Source organism: Grus americana, chromosome 3 (assembly GCF_028858705.1).
Source record: "Grus americana isolate bGruAme1 chromosome 3, bGruAme1.mat, whole genome shotgun sequence".
Classification (NCBI taxonomy): Eukaryota; Metazoa; Chordata; class Aves; order Gruiformes; family Gruidae; genus Grus; species Grus americana.
Window position 1 is genome coordinate 66903756 of NC_072854.1, and position 21500 is coordinate 66925255.

The following is a 21500-nucleotide window of genomic DNA, read 5'->3' on the forward strand; positions in this document are numbered from 1 at the left end:
GAACATTGGCTGAGTCGCGTGACAAATGGGCATTGAAGTATTCTGCCATAGAACTGCAGGGCAGTTTTTAGTAGGAGTGTATGTTTTATATGTAAAATTGCAGTATGTACTCTTCTGTTGAGAATTCATGACATGCAAGGAATAAGAGGATATCAGGTATGTCTTGTCCGTAGGCTTTGATAGGTTCTGGGGTATGATGATGTGTGTAGATATGAAAAAAAAAAATTAACTACCTTCAGTTCAGTCCATTTCAATTAAATGACATTTTTCCAAACCACTGAAATATAAGCATCTAGCTATCAGACTGGCGGAGTCTGGCTTTCTCTGTGAGAAAATACAAGCACGCAGTCACAGGGAAGGAAGGAACCAATTGGTAGCTATCAGGAAGGGCTGCAGGCTGAAGGCTGGCCATGTGGACCTTTGCTCTGACCAGGGAAGCAGGCTTCAGTCACTGTGCTTTGGGATGGTCACGGAAGGAAAAAGGGCTGGGCATCCCCTTCCTTTCCCCCTCCAGTTTGTGCCAACAGTTTTCCTCCCATTTTAGTGTATTTGGTGTAGAGTTAGTAGATAATATGGACATTTTGATCCCTCAGCAAATGCATTGGCTTTGAGAAGATGGAGGAGACCCAGCACTTTCAGCAGAGCAAGCATTCTTCAATGGAGCATGCAACTCGGGCTGTGCCAGCGTGGTCCAGCCAAGCCATTGCTGTGACTGCGACCCACCTGAGCTTCATCTTCAGCTGCTGTGCAGCCCTCTTCTTTGAAATGCAGCAATAACCTGTCACTGAAGTCTAATGCAGTGTTTCTGGGCTTGTGATTTCTTTGTGAGTTTTCAGCGTTTAATACTCTCTTGATTTGGGTCTTATAGTCACATTCTCAGTTGTGATGTTTTTTTTTTCAATGGCTGCTGGGCTTCTTTGGTGTTGAAAACTTCCAAAAGCATGAACCTGCCATGCCCAGGCATTCAGAAATTAGGAAAAAGAGAAGGAGACATAGGTGGTGGTTGTTGTTGTTGTTGTTTTTTTAATGAAGTCGTAATATGCTTTCTATGTCATCCTCATGTTTTTGGAGGGCTGATTCATGATGTTTGTACACTTGTGGCTGGCAATGCTGCTATTGACTTCAAAGGACTTTGGCTCAGGCTGAAATACATTGCTGCAGCTTTTATCTGAGCAAGGCCTCTTCACAACACTTGACAAAGATGAGGTGACCTGAAGTTCAGTATTACAGTCCTTAGGAAGGCAAAAGTGCCTTTGGGATGAGACCGGGTTTTTTTCAATTCCAGCTTCTTGGGAAAATCCTGATGTAAGCAGGAGTGACATATTTTGTGATTCCCCAGGCTCAATAATGATAAAAATAAATGTGAGATTGTTTTCCAAAGGAAATTAAACAACGGGCAAGTAGAAAGCAACTACAGCAATTCCATAGTAGGTAACATTATACAGCAACTTCTGCCTTTTTCTTGTGAAAGCTCTGTGAAGCTACTCTTGATGATGTGAGGGGTCTCTAGACAGCAAGAGGGTCTTCACGCAAGAGGGTCTCCTCATGGGGTGAGAGCTCTGTCTGGGCTCCTTGTTACTTAGGTAAGGACAGGAATCACAGAATCATAGAATCATAGAATGGTTTGGGCTGGAAGGGACCTTAAATATCATCTAGTTCCAACCCCCCTGCTGCCATGGGCAGGGACACCCTCCACTAGACCAGGTTGCCCAAAGCCTCATCCAACCTGGCCTTGAACACTTCCAGGGATGGGGCATCCACAACCTCTCTGGGCAACCTGTTCCAGTGCCTCACCACCCTCACAGTAAAGAATTTCTTTCTAACATCTAATCTAAATCGACCCTCCTTCAGCTTAAGGCCATTACCCCTTGTCCTGTCACTACACTCCCTCATAAACAGTCCCTCTCCAGCTTTCTTGTAGGCCTCCTTCAGGTACTGGCAGGCTGCAATAAGGTCTCCCCGGAGCCTTCTTTTCTCCAGGCTGAACAACCCCAACTCTCTCAGCCTGTCCTCACAGGAGAGGTGCTCCAGCCCTCTCATCATCTTCATGGCCCTCCTCTGGACTCGCTCCAACAGCTCCATGTCTCTCCTGTACTGGGACCCCCAGAGCTGGATGCAGTACTCCAGGTGGGGTCTCACCAGAGCGGAGTAGAGGGGCGGGATCACCTCGCTCGGCCTGTTGGTCACAAAACCTCTTTGGATGCAGCCCAGGACACGGTTGGCTTTCTGGGCTGCAAGCGCACACTGTCGGCTCATCTTGAGCTTCTCATCAACCAGTACTCCCAAGTCCTTCTCCTCAGGGCTGCTTTCAATCCATTCCTCGCCCAGCCTGTAGTCGTGCTTGGGATTGCCCCGACCCATGTGCAGGACCTTGCACTTGGCCTTGTTGAACTTCATGCAGCTCACACGGGCCCACCTCTGCAGCCTGTCAAGGTCCCTCTGGATGGCATCCCTTCCCTCCAGCGTGTCGACCACACCACACAGCTTGATGTCGTTGGCAAACTTGCTGAGGGTGCACTTGATCCCACTGTCCATGTCGCCGACAAAGATGTTAAACAGTGCCGGTCCCAGTACCGACCCATGAGGAATGCCACTTGTCACTGTTCTCCACTTGGACATTGAGCCGTTGACCGCAAATCTGAGTGCGACCATCCAGCCAATTCCTTATCCACTGAGTGGTCCATCCATCGAATCCGTGTCTCTCCAATTTAGAGACAAGGATGTCATGTGGGACAGTGTCAAATGCCTTGCACAAGTCCAGGTAGATGATGTCAGTTGCTCTTCCTTTGTCCATCAATGCTGTAACCCCATCATAGAAGACCACCAATTTTGTCAGGCACAATTTGCCCTTAGTGAAGCCGTGTTGGCTGTCACCAATCACCTCCTTATTTTCCATGTGCCTGAGCATAGTCTCCAGGAGCATCTGCTCCATGAAGAGAGAGGGGGTTGTCAGTAATGCACAGAGTTCCTCCAACCTCTTCTGCCTGTGAGTGGGAGTGAGGAATGTATTGGCTCTTCTTCTCTGATGTGAGGGATATTATCTCACTCCATGCAGCTAGTCCTTTTATTATGGTGTCAGAAGGAGTAGGAAGGGCAAGGGGAAACCTAGGAGGAAAAAAGTACTGACTCAGATAGCAAAGGAAAATGGAGAGGGTTTAAAATGTGAAAGATTCCTAACAGGACCAGAAGCAATTACTTCATTGCAATTTTTGATAGTTTTTCATTAGTCCCACCATTATGTCTACAAACAGAGCAAATGCTTTTTTATCCAGAAAAATCAGTTGATTGTGCTCTGCCTCTTCCACTCCACCTCTCCAGCAGACTACCTCTTGACTCAGCTCCCTTCATTCCTGTTTAGTGGAAAATCTTTATTCTCCAGCTCTTTTGCACTGCAATGCCCACCAAGTGTGGGAAAAGCGGGGATGCTCTCCATCTAGCATCAATTACTGCAGGAGACCACCTGCCGGTGGTGGCCAGCAGAGCTGATGTACTGGACCTTTACCAGCGCCAGCTCTGCCCTGCCATGGAGATGAGGAGAATTGTCCATAGGCTGGGATTTCCAACAGGTCTGTGAAGGGGCCTAAAACCACAGACTATACAACAGAAAACAGCAAATGAGTAGGTTGGTGGCTTTAAACAATGTTTGCATTATAGTAATTTCTTGAAGAAAGTCTCACTCATGTGAGTAATCTTTTTTAATTTTTTCCCATGTAATGAATGTATAAGGTAATGGAGCTTTATTTTGCCTTTGTTCACGATATTTCCTGTCCTATAAGCCCCAACAGCTTTGGTAGCCTTCCTGCTGCAGGAGCGAAATGGAAAAAAGTTGGAAAAGTCAGGCTTTTTGGCTTTTGTGAGGATGCTTAAATTTGTCAGTATACAGTCAAAATGGGCTATTTTGCCCAGCCATAAAGCAGGATTAAGTCCCTTGTAGCTCCTGTTTTGTTACCTCTTGCTTACTCCAGTTATTTTTGGTAGGAGTTCAGAGCTAAGAGCATCCCTATGATTACTGCAGCATCTGGCCTCGTCACCACTAAAGCGGCTTTCCCTGAGCTCAGCAATACACCTTGTACTGCACGCTCCCAACTGCCCCTGCAGTCTTCTGACCCATTTGCTGCACCTCCCGTTATCTATCACCTCCATACATTTATGTAGGTGCCTTAGCCTCCCCAGGTGCCCAGCTGACTGCAGGGAGGGAAAAACTTGGTGGGTCAGAGATTTTGTGTCTCAGGGAGATGCTGCCGTACGAAGCTGGTACACTAGATGGGGCGGTTGTTATGCTGATCAGCAAACGCTGTCTCTCCGGCGTCAGATTTCTGCCTGGATCACCTGCTCGCAGACGAGAGGATTTGAAATATAGGTTTGTTTATATGAAGTGAGCAGCCCTCCTGCAGCAGAGTGGGTAGATTGCCCTGAGCTGGTTTTACCTGGTTTCTGCTCCTTCCCAGATGAAGTCACGGCAGGGTCATCATTAGTTTTGGTGTCTTTAAATGCAAACTTGGCTATCTTTAAAAGCACAAAGCTGGAGTGGGATGGGATGGCGTGGCAGCATTTTAAATTTCCTGAAGCCCTCCCCCCCCCCGCCTTTTTTTTTTTTTAAATCCATAAAATGTATATTTAAACAACACAAAATGTTATTATCAGCCATTGCTCTTCCATCGGCCCAGGTAATGCTGCAAGCTTGGCATTATCGGTTGTGCTGGTGAAATTGAATCTCCTTGTAGTATTGATCCTGCTGTACTTTGGTCAGGGCCTGTGGGTTTTGTATTGATCTGTCAAAGAAACTGCTGAGGGGTGGGTGAGCAAGATCACTTGTCGGTGTTGTTTGGGAACTAATAGAAGCTCTTATTCTTTGCCGGCAGCCTGTTGCACACCTGGACATTGATTCATTATAAGAGAAGTTGGCTTTAATTAGAACCAGGTTTTCCAGTATTTGTACAGAGTGCTTTGACCCCGGTCCACAGCAATTTCATAAAGGCAGACTCTCAGGCTGAGTTGTTCATTTATTATGTAGTCTTCTGAAAAAGCAGCCATTAAAATAATTGGACTAAAATTTTTGTATGTACTGAACCTAAAGTACTCTTTTCTAAAACAAAACTCAGTAAGATCTATAAAATGTGTTCAGAAATACACATCTAGACCTCCACTGGCATTGTGCATTGAAGTAAGTATTGCTTACCCTGATGTTTTCCTGGCCTGCTAGAGATTTAAATTTGATGTATGCAGCTCCAAGGGCAGACTCAGAATCCCTTGACTGGTCTGAAAGAGCCTGAAAACAGAAATTCCTTCTCCCAGCCTGGAAACTCCAGCATTAGAAAGGCTTTCCCCAGAAGCCTAAAACAGAGGCATCACTAATTCTTTCCAACCTCAAAACAGTTTTATGGCAGGAGAAAACTTTTGGTTTCCTTTTTTCTTTATTCTTGGAGGAGGAGGGCCTGGCTACATTTTTGCTTTTAGACTGTATTTAATTAAAAGCACTCCAGTATTGTTAAGTGGTTCATATACAATTGATAAGTATCAAAGATAACATCAAAGCATTCATGTATGCTAATACGTGTGCAACAGAAATTTTTTTCTATATGGAATAATAAAAGTATAGACACTAGATATATGACTAAAAGTAAGCTAAAGCAGTTTTCCCATGACATATCCTCCCAATGAAACATGAAAAGAACACTCTTACTAAATTATCAAAACATTGCTCAATTATTTATTCAATACTGCCTGAAACAATCATGAAAAATGACTCAGTGAAAAATGATTGTGTCATTTTATAGAATGTCATCCATGTCCTATGAAATTATAGCACTGAAGTATTACAAACAAAATCAGAATTCAAGGACATTACGTCTGTAAGTTCTGGCCACCTCCCACATATATGTGCAGATGAATATAACAGGGTGGGGGAAGAAACTTTTTTTTAAAAAAGAAGGCCCTTACAATAGCTCTTGTTGGCCAGGTCCCAGCCGAGTACAAGCCCCTAGCAGTCATACTCTTCCAGCAACCCCCAAGCAGCCATTGCAGCATCTGCAAGACTAAGGAGCCAAAGCTCCCTCACCCCACAGCACCCCCAAGAGATGCTTGGTGCGTTTCAGCCCCGGCGGCTCAAGACTATCCAGGACTGCTGCAGGATTTCTGAAAGCTTTGGGGCAGGCTGTGTGGCTTAGAGCAGCGTGATGGAAGATCTTCATGTCCTGGACCTGGAGGGAGGAGGCATGGTGTGGTTCCATCCAGGTCTTGAAATGTGTAGTTGATAATACCCTTATGTCAGGATGAAAAGCATAGTTGTTTTTCTTACCAATTTGAAAATTATGCACTAACCTATTTCGGATTCAGATACAACATTGACCTAAAGATGCAATAAGTAAGGTGGCCTACTTCACTGCTTGTCACAGCCTTAGGACAACATAGTATCTGAATGCTTCCTTTTAGGTTAACTGTTCAGCATGCTTCCAAAGTGATTTAGTTCTTGATTTGGACATAAAAGCCTGTGGGAGATGTTATAGCAGACAATCTGCAAGTTCTGGCTAAGCACATTAGAAGGTTTGCCTATTGCACTTGACTTTTCTTTCATAAATAGAATTGTGATCGTTAAACCTGTAGTAGGAGAGTCTCTTCGTGGACTGGTCTAGCTCAAAAATGATGTAATTTGCTTAGTTATCTTTAAACATCACCTTTTTTCCAAAATAAGCATGGCAAAATTAATAAAAAGTCACTAAAAATGTTAAATTATTTAAATGTTATAGGACTCATATAACTGAGCAGAGAACAACTGGGCTGCTTGGCTGATTTCTCACACAGATAGGCATTGGCAGGATTGTTCCCTTAATTTATATGGGGTCATTGAAACATGTGGGGCCAGTACAATCTTCTTTTTAGAGCAACTTCGTCTTTGCCATGTCATCTTATAAACCACATGACAGCAACTTGAGAGCATGTACCTCCTCAACTGATTTTTATTTGTGCTCCTCAAAACCATTTCACTGAAGTTGTTTTCTCCCCCTGTATTTGCTGGGCCTCTCTATGGGTTCTTGTCCTTAGTTTGTAGGGTTCCACCATCCCCGACAGCCTTCACTCAGCCGAGCAGCCAACTTGGCCTGGATTGTCCATGCCAGATGTGGAAGAAGCTTTTTCCTTTTGGTGTAGCAACACAACCTGTTGTTTGGAGGTCACTTCCCCAGGATCAGCTGGCAGGAGGTGGAGGTGGGCTGGCTGGAGGGGATGAGTAAGCGTAGCAAGCTGTCTTCTTCATCCCTGAAAACCAAACAGGAAAATTAATTACCTGTATGTGTGGAGGTGGAGGAGCTGAGCTTGCTGCATGGGCCCAGGGTACCTACCTTCCTACCTTGGTGGATGATTTTGGCTCTTTGGGGGGGTGTTTTGCAAATCACTGTTGCTTGACAGTGTCCTGATCTCAGTGTGGTGTTTTATAACAAAAAGTGGAGACCAGTTAGACTAAAATTCATCCCAGGAAGGTTCGAGAATGAGTTATGCTGAACGATTGGCAAGTACTTCGAAGACAATCAAGTCAATAACTAAATGTGAGATAATGTGTGGTAAATATATTTGATTTTCTACTTTTGGAGGGCTAAGTTGTCTAGTGAAGGAAAGTACTAGATGTATCTTGATTTGATACATCTTGACATCAAAAAGTTTTTGAAACTGCTCCACACGACTGTATTTTAAACATAAGCTAAGGAAACTTGGCCTAGATGTAATGTCCATGAAAAGTGGGTGCACAACTGTTTAATAAATTGCTCTCAAAAACATTTATCAGCATCTCAAGCAGGTTCTTGCAGGGGGCAGTCCTTGGCCCAGTTTTACTCAACACTTCAGTTTTGATTTGAAGGTAGGATTACAGAATACCCTTGCAAAATCTGCAACCATTACCAAGCCAGGAAAGTTGCGAGCACTTGGGAGGACAGCACCGGGAGTCAAAACAATCTTCACAAATTCAAGCAAAGAGGTAACACGGCTTTCTGTCAATTGACGTGCTCCTCCTTTGGTCTAGTTTTCGTATAACTATGGCACACAAAGAAAGCATTATCGAAATCCAGGTAAAATTCCAAAGCACTTGAGAGGTTAATCACTGGCAAGCGATTTATGCTCAATGCTAAGGTTTTGTAAGGATTTAAAATAAAGGTGTTAGAAAAAATGCTTTGGAGAAATGCTGAAGCTACCACATATAAATGTACCATTTCAAGTTTTCACCAAAATGCTTGGAGTTTGGTGGTTGTCAGGCTTGAAGACCGCGGCCTGAGAGGGCAAGTAGAGAGCAGAAGATTTGGGAGGTTAAGGCTGCATGTGATTGTGGCATTTGCCCCCAGTGCTAAACCGAAAGCAAATTAGAGGAAGGGAATTATGGAGAGACAGTATGCCTGTGCTTGAAAACCAAGATGGGAATCAAAGAGGAAACAATCTTCCTTGTAATCCCATTGTTCAGACTGACTGCAGTGACAAAAGAAAAAGATATCAGCAGTGAAATAATTAGCTATTTCAAATTCATTACATTTTAATAATTCAAACATAATTAATAATGCAGGTAAAAAAATATTTCAAATCTATTTTTGTCAGCATCTTTCTATAATATTCTCTTCCTCACTGAGAGGAAGAAAAGCTTGTACTTCTTACCATCCTGCAATGTAAAGAGAAGGGCAAAGGAGCTCTAGAATACCTAACCGCCTTTTGTAACAGCTTTAATGAGCTTTTTCATACTGCTCTCAAGAGGGCAGCTTTCCCTGCATTTCTAAATATGCTCTCCGGGCAAATTCAAGCAGCATGTTCCTGATGAAATTTTGTTATTTTTAGAACTAAACGAAGCAGGATACATCATTTCCCCTCCTACACCTTTGTTGATGCTTTAATATAAAGACCTGTGTTCAGAAGTTAATTACAGCATCCTAGATTGCACACCAAATAGGCACTGCCACTGCAAGTGGGTGCTATTATAAAGGGAAAAGAAAAGGAACAATGCCATACAAATGTCACTTTGGAGTTCTTTTTACGTCTGATTACCACCCTAGGAAAACAGTGCTGACTTGTTTGCCACAAAAGGGATTAAACTGCCTCCCATGACACCCTGGGAATGGATGCCCAGGTGAAAGGCACGTTACAATAAACAGGGTATTTTGGGTAATAGCTAAGGAAGGAAAGAAATATCACAAACCAACTTGTCATGCAGATTCGGCCCCTTTTTGAACTTTTACGCAATCTTATACACTGTTTCACTTAGGAGGAGAAATTGATAATAGAAACATCAATGTCTTTGATTTCTTCATCTGTTTGTACACCAAGTTCTGTTTCCCTGAGGAGAGCGGCAGTCAGACAATAGGACATAATCTCATTGCCCACAGCTCAGTATTTTTCAGCTGGCCTTTGGTCCTTAGGTTTTTCTTGGGAATTTTTTCCAGAGTTTCCCTGGCTTCATTGTTACCTCCTTGGTCAAATTCTCCGGTCTTCCTGCCCTTCTTCCCCAGACATGCATGCTTCAGAGCAAAGCCTCCAAGCAATCTGAACCAGATTTATAACATGTTGTTGAGTTCATCGTAACAGACCTCTCAGCAGTGCAAGTTTTTACGTTGCATTAACAGTAGTTTACCCTCTGGCTCCATGCTGGAGTGGAGGACTGTTAAGAATTTTGACTCAGAATAAAAAGTCTGGGCTGCTGAATTATGAGCATTACTACCTGAAATGACTCTGGGGTTTCATTTTTCTTCTGCTATACTGGCCAGCTGTGGTCTAATGAAAGTATAGCCTATGGTGACACAGTTGCATCCCGAGCTGGAAATATTTACCTTGTCTGTTCATTCAGCAAAAACAAACTCTCTCTAACGCATATTTTCCCAACACCTGCATATGGCACATCTCCAGCTTGCCAATTTTCTGATGTGCTTTGCTGATATCAGTTCATTTCTGTGTTTGTTGTCACACACATTTTGTAGTAAGTTCTAGCAAACATATTCATTATCAAATCACAATAAAAATAACCAGTGCTGTTAACTAGCTTCTTTCAGGGCAAATACATATTTTATAAGAATTAAAACATACCTGTCCTTTCATTACCTTTGAGGTGTATTTGAACATCTGTTTTGTTGCTGGTTTTAGAAAATTATCACACTGTACAAGGTTGTGGTGGGTTGACCCTGGCTGGAGGCCAGGTGCCCACCAGAGCCGCTCTCTCACTCCCCTCATTCACCAAACAGGGGAGAAAAGGCATAATGAAATGCTTGTAGGTCGAGATAAGGACAGGGAGAGATCACTCACTAATTATCGTCACGAGCAAAACAGACCAAACTTAGAGAGGGAATTCATCTCATTTATTACTAAGCAAAACAGAGTAGAGGAATGAGAAATGAAATCAACTCTTAAAACACCTCCCCCCACCCCTCCCATCTTCCCGGGCTCGACTTCACTCCCGGTTTCAACCTTCCCCCCCCTCAGCGGCACAGGGGGACAGGGAGTGGGGGTTACGGTCAGTTCATCTCACAGTGTTTCTGCCGCTTCTTCATCCTCAGGGGGAGGACTCCTCTCATCGTTCCCCTGCTCCAGCATGGAGTCCCTCTCATGGGGTGCAGACCTTCAGGAGCAAACTGCTCCAGCGTGGGTCCCCCACAAGGTCACAAGTCCTGCCAGCAAACCTTCTCTGGCGTGGGCTCCCCTCTTCACGGGTCCACCGGTCCGGCCAGGAACTTGCTCCAGCGTGGGCTTCCCACGGGCCACAGCCTCCTTCAGGTGCCTCCACCTCCTCCGGCGTGGGGTCCTCCACAGGCTGCAGGTGGAATCTCTACACCCCCTCATCCTTCCTCCATGGGCTGCAGGGGGACAGCCTGCTTCACCATGGCCTTCACCAGGGGCTGCAGGGGGATCTCTGCTCCGGCGCCTGGAGCTCCTCCTCCCCCTCCTTCTGCACTGACCTTGGTGTCTGCAGAGTTTCTTACATCTTCTCACTCCTCTCTCCGGCTGCAAAAGCTCTCTCTAAGTGTTTTTCTGCTTCTTAAATACGTTATCACAGAGGCGCTGATTGGCTTTGCCTTGGCCAGCGGCAGGCCCGTCTTGGAGCCGGCTGGCATTGGCTCTATCAGACACAGGGGGAGCTTCCAGCAGCTTCTCACAGAAGCCACCCCTGTAGCCCCCCCGCTACCAAAACCTTGCCACACAAAACCAACACAAAGGTAAAGTGATCCTCTACATGGTACCTAAAGTAGTTAAGGACAAGAGTTTAGCAGAAGTCGAAGAGAACACAGACATTCCTGTGACTGACAAGCGTACTGAGAGTTAAATTACACATACACCAACAGACAATGAATTCACCACACTTTCAGCACTTGAGAAGTGAAGTCGATATCTGACTATTACTTGCTAAAAAGAAATATCCTTTGGCGCAAGTATGAAGCACCTTGTAGTGGCAGCATCTGGAGCTGTGATTCTAGTCTAGCTGGATCCCTTGAGCAGGTTGATCAAGCAGAGGAAGTTCTCATTCATAAGTATCTCACTTTGAACCAGGAAACAGCAAGTGAAGTAGACAGGGGAAAAGGTGAGTGCTTTATTTCAGGGGTCTCTTCTGGCATGACATAAATGGGCCCATTTAGGCATGCTGGGCATGCCTCACTGTTACACAGCCTATTCAGCTTGAGCTCCTGCCCATGAAGGAGGAAAGTAATCTTTGCAACTCCATGGAAACTCAGGGGCTGAAGTAATAGTAACCCTGAGCTTAAAGAGATGAGACATGATTCCATCAGACCTTGTACAGATACCAATTGCTCATATGGATACCATAACTTGGACTATATATGGGTAAAGTGAATCCCTTTTATGTGGAATAGAAGTTGCAATTAAGCGAAAATGCAGTCCCAGTACAGTAATATAGAAAGTAAATTTGTATATATTTGTATAGATACATAGATATTTTTTAAACTCATTTGGGAAAACACACTCAAGCAGTGTCCTTTACTCTGTTGAAGTTAGGTTCTCCCACCATTCTCCTTTCCAAATATTGCAGAACAGCTGGCAGCACCTGACAGTGCTCCTTTATTGAACGGTAACTTCTGGCTGATGGATTTTAATTTTTTCATGCGCAGTGTGGAGTACAAAAGCAACACAGGTTAGCAGTGAGATCTACATGATAACTAGCAGGACCTCAGGGGAAGAGTCAGTAAGGTAATAAACTGAAGTTACACCTCTCCGTAATGGATCTTGTCAAGTGTCTCCTCTGGTTGTTTCTAATTTATGTCCGCTCAGATTTCTGTCTCATGAATCAAGTTACAAAACACTAACCTCTAAAGAGTCGGTCAAGTTTGTCTGGCTAAATGTACGGTGCATAATGTACAGTGCATGACTTCACACTAGCGGTTGTTCGTCAGCCTTCAGATTTTGAAAGACTTCTTTTTCTTTCCCATTTTCCTATGGGTGGCATTTGACATTTAAGTGATAATTACCTAGTTCTCATTTGCCTAAATTTCCCTTCAACTGGGAGGGAGGGACTAAGACAAATGACGACAAATATCTCAAATGCACTCTTCTATTCCATTAAGTCTTTCTTAATGTATTCTTACTCATACTACAGAAAACAAATTGACATACCCAGAATCTCCCCTATCCTTAACATAAGCCTGACCACATGTTTTATGTCCAGAGATGAAGCCCTGGCCCCACTGAAGTGGAAGTTTTGCTGTTGGCTTCACCGTGAGTGGGATGTTACCTCAGATCCTCAGAACAGAATATATTGTCTTTCCTTGGTTTTCCTTCACTGAATTATCTGTTAGCAGATTTTAAGGCAAAACAGAAAAAGAACTACGTTTATACCTCTCAGTAAAGTTAAATTCCCTCTCTTTTCATTGTACATAAGATTACAAGAGAGAAATCTGCAGAACACACAAGAGGAAAAGTGGTGGGCAGAAGGTAAGAATAAGGTCCCAAGATAAGGAGCAGGGTAAAATGTTTTATAAATCTATTATATGCAGTCATTAAGGCATGATAAAAGTCTGGTATTTCATTTCAGCAATGATAATGAAGACTGGCCTTTTTACACGGATTCATAGCACTAATGCCAGAGGGGTTATTAGGTCTGACTTGTGCGATACAAGCCCTTAAATTACTCCCATTTACCCTTTTGTTTAGCTCAGTAACTTACGTTTGATTGTTGTCATCCAGAAAGACATCCAGTCCTGATGTGATGACCTCCAGAGACAGAAAATCCACTGATAGCCTTGGTAGCTTAATCACATTTGCTGATGCAATAGATGATACTTGTTTTTATTGGAAACTGCCTGTTCCCAGTTTTCAACCATTGCTTCTTACTGTAACTTTCTCTGCCATAAAGGCCTTTTGTTTTACTTGGTGCCTTATCCCTTATGAATCAAAACGTGCGTTTGCTTTTTACATTGCAAGAGAAGGCTGAAGCATTTTTGCTTGTATTAGCCATCCTCCTCAAGTTGAACACTGAGGGCGAGGTCTTGCTGCACCAGCCCAAGTATGACTGAGCCAAACGGACATCCAAACCTGGCTGTCCTTGTATCCTGAGCTTCTGTTTTGCCTCTTTATAGAAAAATCTGTCCAAATACAAATACTGCATCTAGCCAGATATCATGATGGCTTCAGAACATTCAAAGATGTTCAGAGATTTTCAAAGCCAGAACATTTTATAAAGAGGCTTTGTGATTGTCTAGCCCAGGTGTGGGAAACCTGCAGCCCATAAAAAGGGTTTGGAGTCCAGGACTTAATTTCACAATGATGTACTTAATTTCACAATGTACATATGGATACAAATTTTCTATTCCTTGTTATTATTGGATAATACTGAGGATTATATCAGCCTGCTACATTACAATTTACTCAATAGTCTTATTTTGCCCTGATTTGCCCTATTTCCCATGCCTGATTTAGCCTGGCACTTTGGATAACAAAGGCCATGCTCTGAGGTAAGGTTTTGGTTGGAGCTCATCTCTGTTTCCATAGGAATAGCTACTCGTTTCAATGCACTTGTTTGTGATATTTAAAGAGAAAAGGAGGGAGTTTATTTCAGTTTGCTTGACGGAATTCACTTATGTAAGCAATATGTTATATTAATGCATGAACACCCATAGCAGGGACCGTAAACGGCTGTCCAGGTCTGATATAGCCTTTCTCCTAGAAGAGCACTTAGCCAGTTTTCTGTGACAGAGAGGAACGTATCTCTTCTGCACTTTCCCAAACCATAGCCCTAATCCCTTTAGTAGCCATTTGCTTTTTCAAGTAGTTTCCAATTTTGGGAGACCGTAAAAAGCGAACAGAAGGGCACATTTTGTTTCTGAGGGTGAACACTTGACGGTTCAGTGGAAGATGCGTGGCAGTTTTGGATCCATACACCTTCCGTCTGTCGCAGCCACGCTCGGGTCTGTACGGGCTGGTATGTGGCAGGCTCTGAGAGTTTGGCTTCCAGCAAGAGAAGAACAAGGAGGACTAACTGCAGCCCAGTTTGCGTGTGTACGTGTGCCCAAGAGAGGGCAAGAGGAGGGAAGAAGGGGAAGCGATACAGAAGTAGTGGCTGTCTAAGAGGCAGGAGAGAGCGCAGATGAGTCTGAGCAACCAGCATGTCAATTAGACCTGACTCTGAGTAGATTTAATTGTACTCTGAAGGCAGACAGCCTGCCAATAGTTCTGAGCTGGTTTAAATAGTCATAAAAATGCTACAAGTATTAGACGTCTTGTTTCTGAGGCTCCCATTGCCAGCTGTGCAGCTGTGCTCATGGTGGCACCAGCAGATATTTAATATATATTTACTTTTGGTCATGTCAGGGCATGGCATAAATCGTTCAAGCACATCCAAATCCAAGAAGATCTCTGAAGATTTCCACAGCTAGGTAGGCAGTTAGGTATGTACAAAGCTGCCCCTCTCCATAACAGGATCAGTGGGAAAACCACGGGGGAAAAACTTGTGTTGATTTTTCCACGTTTCAAACTGAGCACGTACCACACCTCTTTCTAGATATGAGTTCACTAAAAGCTGGGATTCAGAAACAAGTTAGAGTTTACTTAAATAATCGAGCATTTAGAGGTGGTTTTCTTGTCCTTGCTTCTGTTTCCCACAAAGCACCCCTCTTCATGATACGCTGAAACTTCCTTCTTGACCTCTTCCCGCATCCCTGCTTTGCCTTCCCACCGCCTCTGTGCCTCCTCTCTCTCAGCCCTGCCACTCACTCTGCACTACGCTCCAACATGTGCCCAGCCCCTTCCTGCTCCCTCTGAAAACCCATCTGTGCTGTGAAATTCCCCACCTACAACGACCACACATTGCTGTCTGGATCCCACTCTCTTCTTGTTTTCTATCAGTTTAAATCTGTTGACTTCAGTGGTGTTGCTTCTCCTCTTGCAGCTTTTGGCAAGAGTCAGAACCTCTGCATCTGGCCGGGCTGTTCAAGGATAAAGTCTTCCCAGGGAACAAAAGGCTCCTGTTGTTTGCTCAGCAAAATAAAGCATCCTCTGCACTTATAGAGGTATATAAACAACATTTCCAGGTTGAACCGTAGCTTCTTCCCAGGAAAAGAGCATCCTTGTTGCTGTCCTGCTCTCAAACTCTTCTCCTCCGTGAGGTGGGGAAAAGATGTTTGGCAAAACCTTCTCCTGGTGATGTTGGGAATTGTTGCTGAGGCTTGAGGAAGGCTTCTGCTAGAGGTCAGTCCTGCCATGTGCCGAACCCTCATCCCTAACCCAGGGAAAACTATTCTACGCATACGGTTCAGCACTTCCTCAAGAGGCTTTCCCTTTTGCCTAGCAATTTTCAAGAATGTGCCAGAGGAGAGATGGTTTTCATATACCTAAAGCCTGAAGAACATGCATCTAACAACTTTATATTTATAACGATGTTACTAATCAAAGGGTTTGATGTGGTTTATAAAGCATCTTTTGCACTAAGTGGCAATCTTTGTTACTGACTGAAAAATTGGGATTTATCTGTAGGAGAGCCCAGATCTTTTGCTGCCATTCCTGTGCCTTCAAAGTGTCCTTCCCTCCCTCCCTGTGACACTGCCCCACTACAGTTGGAGAGAAGCGTACTTCGCAGAAGGAAACATCTTTTGGAGGGCCACAGACCCCTTGTGTGCAGCACGGTCATTGCCCTGGGACTTGGTGGATACTTAGAAGAATTGCATGAAGCCATATATTTAGAGTGTTGGCGTTGATTCTACAAACCCACAGCATCTAAAAACAAGTACAGCTTATCCCAGAGACACCTGCATGATGGTTTCTGTGTGGGAAGAAACAGACACAGTGAAAGGGAAGTGAAACATTTTGCCCGAAATGGCATCTTACGGAGTCAGATCTTTGCAGTGACAAATCTGCACTGAGCCGAGACAGATTTCACGTTTTCTAAATGTGTTTTTAGGTGTCTTTGTCACGATTGGAAACACCACAGCTGAAGGTGCCCATCGATTCTGTGGGTTTGTCAACTCAACGTGGTTTCGATGGCTGGGCGCTGAGATCTCTGTTTACCCTGCTTTCTCTGTTTGCTTCTTACCTGGGCAGATTGCTGTGCCTCTGTGAATCCTCATCGATTTTCCCAGGAGTGAAATGTCATTACTGCGGCAGGCTGTGTACATCAGGTACATTGAAGAACGGGATCATTAGTGTTCTGTGTCATTAGTGGTGCTTCTAATGCACCCCATAATGCTTTCTCCTCTAGGAGGTGGCACTGATTATCTGATTTAGCTGCTTCATCGGCTCCTAACACTGTACCGCCGGGGTCTTGCACAACCTCCAGTGTGTTTATCTCTCACTGCTGAGGTGTAAGGAGCGAGAATGGTATAAGCCGTTCCTGTAGGAGGTCAGATGTTGGAGGAACTTGCACAAAATCATTCAGGAAGTCTGTGGATGAACAACGAATTGAACCCAGGTCTTAAGTGCTTATGACCAAAATGGACTGTGAGCCAGGACCACCTCATAGCTAAAGAAAACTGGGTTACAGGTTGATGGAGTATGCGATTTTGGGAAGGGGAACAGAGAGCTTTGGACCTGTGCAGACCTGATCTTCTGAGTCCTTGCCCAAAAGTGTCCTTAAGCGGACTGAGGTATTTCAGTACCATGCAACTATGGATTGTGATGGAGTTGCTCTGTACTCACAAATTAAATAAGTTTATGCCAAGAAAATATGTATATTTAACTTTTAACAGTTGCAGCCTGCTGTTCAACCCCACCTCATATCTGTATCTTTCTTTTGCCCATGTGCAGTCAGGGAGACATTGCTTTAATCTTGTAATAATGACATCTGATCATGCACATTTGTTAATTTCTATGCAATAATCTACCTCCAAGAAAAAAAAAAAAGTCATGTATTTTGTAAAGTTTTCTCTTTTTTTTTTTGGAAGGTTCCTGGTGAGATATTTTCTGTTCAAACGGAAGAGATTTAGGTAATATATGAAGTTTCCATTTATAGTTAGCTTTCAAGGGTTACTAAATGGTTACCTGTCACACAACCCTGATGAAGCACCCCAGCTGAATGCTTATCCAGCTGTCGTAACTGGGACTTCTCATACTTTAGTTAGCACCTTACAATCCTGATCCTCAGCTGACCTGAGGCTGTGACTATATCTGATTTGATGTCACTATGGGCCCTGGGTACACATTACCGTCTTCCAGGGCTTCTTTGGAAGGAAACTTGTGCATGGAGGCAGGAAGGGAGCTGTGGTATGCTCCCATAGGTCTTCTCATCTGCGTGGTTGGGGACCAGCACCTTGAAGTACACCATGAAGCCCACCTGCCCTGAAGTTGGGTTTCAGCCATGGCGCGCACACTAGGACCTGTCGGCCACATACAAATAGTCACCATCTAGAGCTCTTCATTTCCCTGAGGTCTAAGTATGTGCAGGTTTGTGTCTTTGGCACAGGCTGTTGCCCACCTGTATTCCCAGCCACAAGGGTCAGTGCTGGTTTCCTACAGCCGCACCATCGCCTGGCGGCTGCTCAAGCTTGTAGCTCCCCTTTCCCAGCCCAAGTGAAACTCAAAGGAAAAAACCAAAGGATTCAAACCCAGTCTCTCTTAGCTTAATCAGCACAAGCACAAGGCATTTGCATACTTGCTAGGATTTAAGATATGCATGTGCCCTTCTGCCCTGCGGTGGTTTTGTCACCATCCCTCAGTGTTGTTCGGGCTCAGTCAGACACCTGTAGGTTTTGCAGCTCTGCAGAGCCCCATCTCCAAACCAGGGAATCTCTTCCTTTTACGCGGGCAGCCTGCTTTTCCTTAGTTAAGCAATAGCATCCTGGCCCAAAGGCACAATCCCCTACTCTCCCGAGCAGTCTGTTGGTGCCGCAGTACATCCCCCAGCTGTCTCCAGGACCTGTGGGCCTTTGAGGACCCACCAAGGGTCCTCACTTTCTCTCTGTTTCTCCAGGAGCCCAGCACTCTCCAGGCAGCTGCCTCCCACAGAGGAGTTAGAGGAAACTGGTGGCATCTATCAGGCAGCCAGCTCACGGCCTCCAGTTTAGTGCTCCTATGCAACCAGATTTCATCAGATGCACATTAACCAATTGCCTAAATTGGCACATTAATCAATTGTCATTAACTGATACAGAGTCTAGCAAATGAATAAGCTCCTTATTGGCAATTTTTAACCCTTTGTATTGGTGTGGTTGTAACTATCTGTAAAATGTACTAATGCAACATGCTTATGATAACTTCTATTTTTTATAAGCTTTTTTAGAAGCCACTTATAAATAGAAGCTTAATATGAAGTGTGGCAGATTTCTAATCTTTAGTCTCTCCTTAGCCCTCCAAGCGCTTCCTTTCTGGAAATGCGGAATATATCCAGTATGCCCTAGATATCCTCCATTCTTGCTGATGACTTTAGCTCTCAGCCATTGATTCTCTCCACTTCTTAATCAGTGTAAATAGATCGGTGCTGCAACTGTCTTTTTACTTAACATTTTAAAAGGACAAGTATGATCAAAGGGGCAGTGAAAGGGTGATGAATAGAAAATATATTTTGTTGCTCATGTGATGCTGTGGGGCTGAGAGGTGTTCATGTCAATATAATACAGACACAAAAATCTGTATTTCTTTTCCATTGCAATAAAGAGGATTGGAATAGCCGAGTGAATTATTTAAAAGAAGGGGAAAACATTGAGAAGATACTGTGTGGCATTTATTTAGCGTCAGTACTTTGTGACATTCTCTTTCACCAAAGGCAGCGTGTGTAATGGTCTCACTTTCGCCACTGGGCAAACACTCTGGCACAAAATGCCTTGTTTAGGGTTGCACAGCAAATCGGTACCGGAATGGGGGATGGAACCCAAATTTCCTGGTACCCTCCATGTACTGCTGCTGTTCACCTGCTGCTGCCAGGGCACAGATTCTTTTATTTGAAAATAAGGTATTTTTTTCATTTATAAGGAGGAAACTCCAGAAGTGTAGGAAAGGGAAATGTTTAGGAGTCTATACTGGTTTTGTTTGCTTGTTCTATGGGGGGAAAGCCTCTGCACCAGAGACTCAGGTGGTATGGAAAATTGAGAAGTAATACCTGTTCATATCAGCATATGTCATTTGGACCTTGTTGAGTCTAATCCCCGCAGCATAGAGTGTGGTTTTACTTTGACTTTAAAAGAAGTAAAGCCCTGTAGTTACTTTTCACCCTTTACTTACATTCAGCTGTGGACAGTATAATAAGGAATGTCTCCAGGCTATTAATATGTTGACACGCATTTGCAGATAACCACATCTACTGTGTTTCTCACAAACCGTAGGGAAGATCAGGTGCAGAACTTGCAGGATTTAAAGCACAGCCAAAGCTAATGGCTGCAAATTGTAATCTAACCTAACACTTTCTCAGCCATAGATTCCTCCCCCTTTTTTTTCTCCTTAAAACTTTTGCTGTTGCATCACCGATAAATCACAGCCCTTTGCTCTGTAATATATCCCTTTTTTATGTAGAGTTTGCCTTCCTACCCATTAAACCTTTCCTTATTATCGTTACTTTTACTTTTCAGAAACATATATTCAATATTATAGGCTCGGAGTTCTTTTTTTTTCTCCCCAAAGAGGTAAAACCCTGGGGGGGGTTAAGTATCTACTTGATAGGCTCACACAATCTTAATCAGCCTATAATGGAGCTAATGGCTGTTTGTCATCCTTGGAGATATAAATTTCCTGGTGATGTCTACTGCAGTCAGTGCATGAAGTATGCTCTGACTGCCAGCAAGGTCTAATAACCAGGAGAAGGGCAGCCAGCTTCATTAGTGAGAGCGAGACCGAGACCGAGACCGTACTGGCTGCTTTTCTGGGGAACTCTGCTTTTTTTGAATACCGAGGGGGGAAAATGGATAATGCTGGTAAGTGAAAGAAAACAGATCTTTACTCTTAGTGGAGCTATGGGGTTCGTTTGTATCCTGTCTCACTTGCTGCAGGAGATGTGTTTCTCTAGCCTTTGTGGCTTCTTCCTTTTCAGCGTCCTTTATTAAAGCAAATTTCTATGTGTAAAATGTGACACACTTAAGTTGTTAACCCTTTAACAGTCTGGGTTTTTTCTGTTTTAAGTCTGTGTTTCCTGGAAATGTGATTCTAAACTGTAATGAGGGTCTGCCTTTTTAAGGTTTTCAGTGTTATTTTGGAAGCTATATGTAGGAAATGTGGCAGGAAGGGAAAATAAATGTACTTCTGTAGGAAAATATCTGTCACAGATTGCAATAGGTACGGATAGGTAACTAATAAAGCTAAAAAAGTAGATAATGCATGTCTCATGTCTTACTTTAAGCTGTTTCTATTTTCTCTGTATAATGCCTTGTTCTCTTTTATATTTAGTACATAAAATATTGAATAGATTTGCACTTTTGATTGTTTTCTTTGATGTTCCAACTTTAGACCATGCATTTTCATACCAAATAATGCACTTCATGGTTTCTAAGGAGGTGCACACAATACCAACATTGCATCTGTGATGAAATGCATTATTTGCATTTCCCTTTTGCATTACCTTGTAGCACTAAGCAGAGCAAAAAGAGAGCTCTTTGGGATGGATATTTTGCATGTTGCTTTGACTGCTGCAAAACTTGAACTTGTCAATGTCGCACTGATTTATTGGTATTAGTACAATACATATTAGGACACAGAATCTGCAGTAGATTCAGTGCCCTTTGAAACCTGCTCAAATCATCAGATTTGTCTACTGTTGACCTTAAAAGTGATTATCACATCTACAGTGTGTGAAAAAAATTATACAGTAGATTTCAGAGGTGATACTATATGTGTACCTTATTTTTGTGGGTTTTTGCAGGTGGCTTTTTTTTTTTGTTTCAATAATAATAGCAAAACTCTTGCTTATGTCCTCTAAACTGTCCAGGTCAATCTCATCTCAAGTGTATTGCTATCGACTTCTGCAACAAACAGATTAAAGGGTTTTGCTGCTTTTATTTCTATAAAGTCCAAGACAAAAGAAAAAAAGGAAGTTTTTCCAGAAAATAAAATGTTGGCATTGTGGAAAATTACATTGCCAGTACCTATGAACTTAAAAACTACATGGTCACTTTTGTGAAATAAAT

At 43.5% G+C, this 21500-nt stretch overlaps 1 protein-coding gene across 2 annotated transcripts in view; it reads left to right on the forward strand.

Annotated features, from left to right (window-relative positions):
• Window positions 1–21500, forward strand: part of PHACTR2 (phosphatase and actin regulator 2) — a 144698-nt gene that overhangs the window by 11993 nt on the left and 111205 nt on the right. Inside the window, exon 1 of one of the 2 annotated variants that reach the window (XM_054821642.1) lies at window positions 20129–20294. The exons of the other annotated variant lie outside the window; for it this stretch is intronic. Within the exon in view, the coding sequence (XP_054677617.1) occupies window positions 20282–20294 (13 nt within the window). The 5' untranslated portion in view covers window positions 20129–20281. Of the gene's footprint in view, window positions 1–20128; window positions 20295–21500 lie in introns of those variants that run through there. 2 annotated transcript variants of the gene reach the window in all.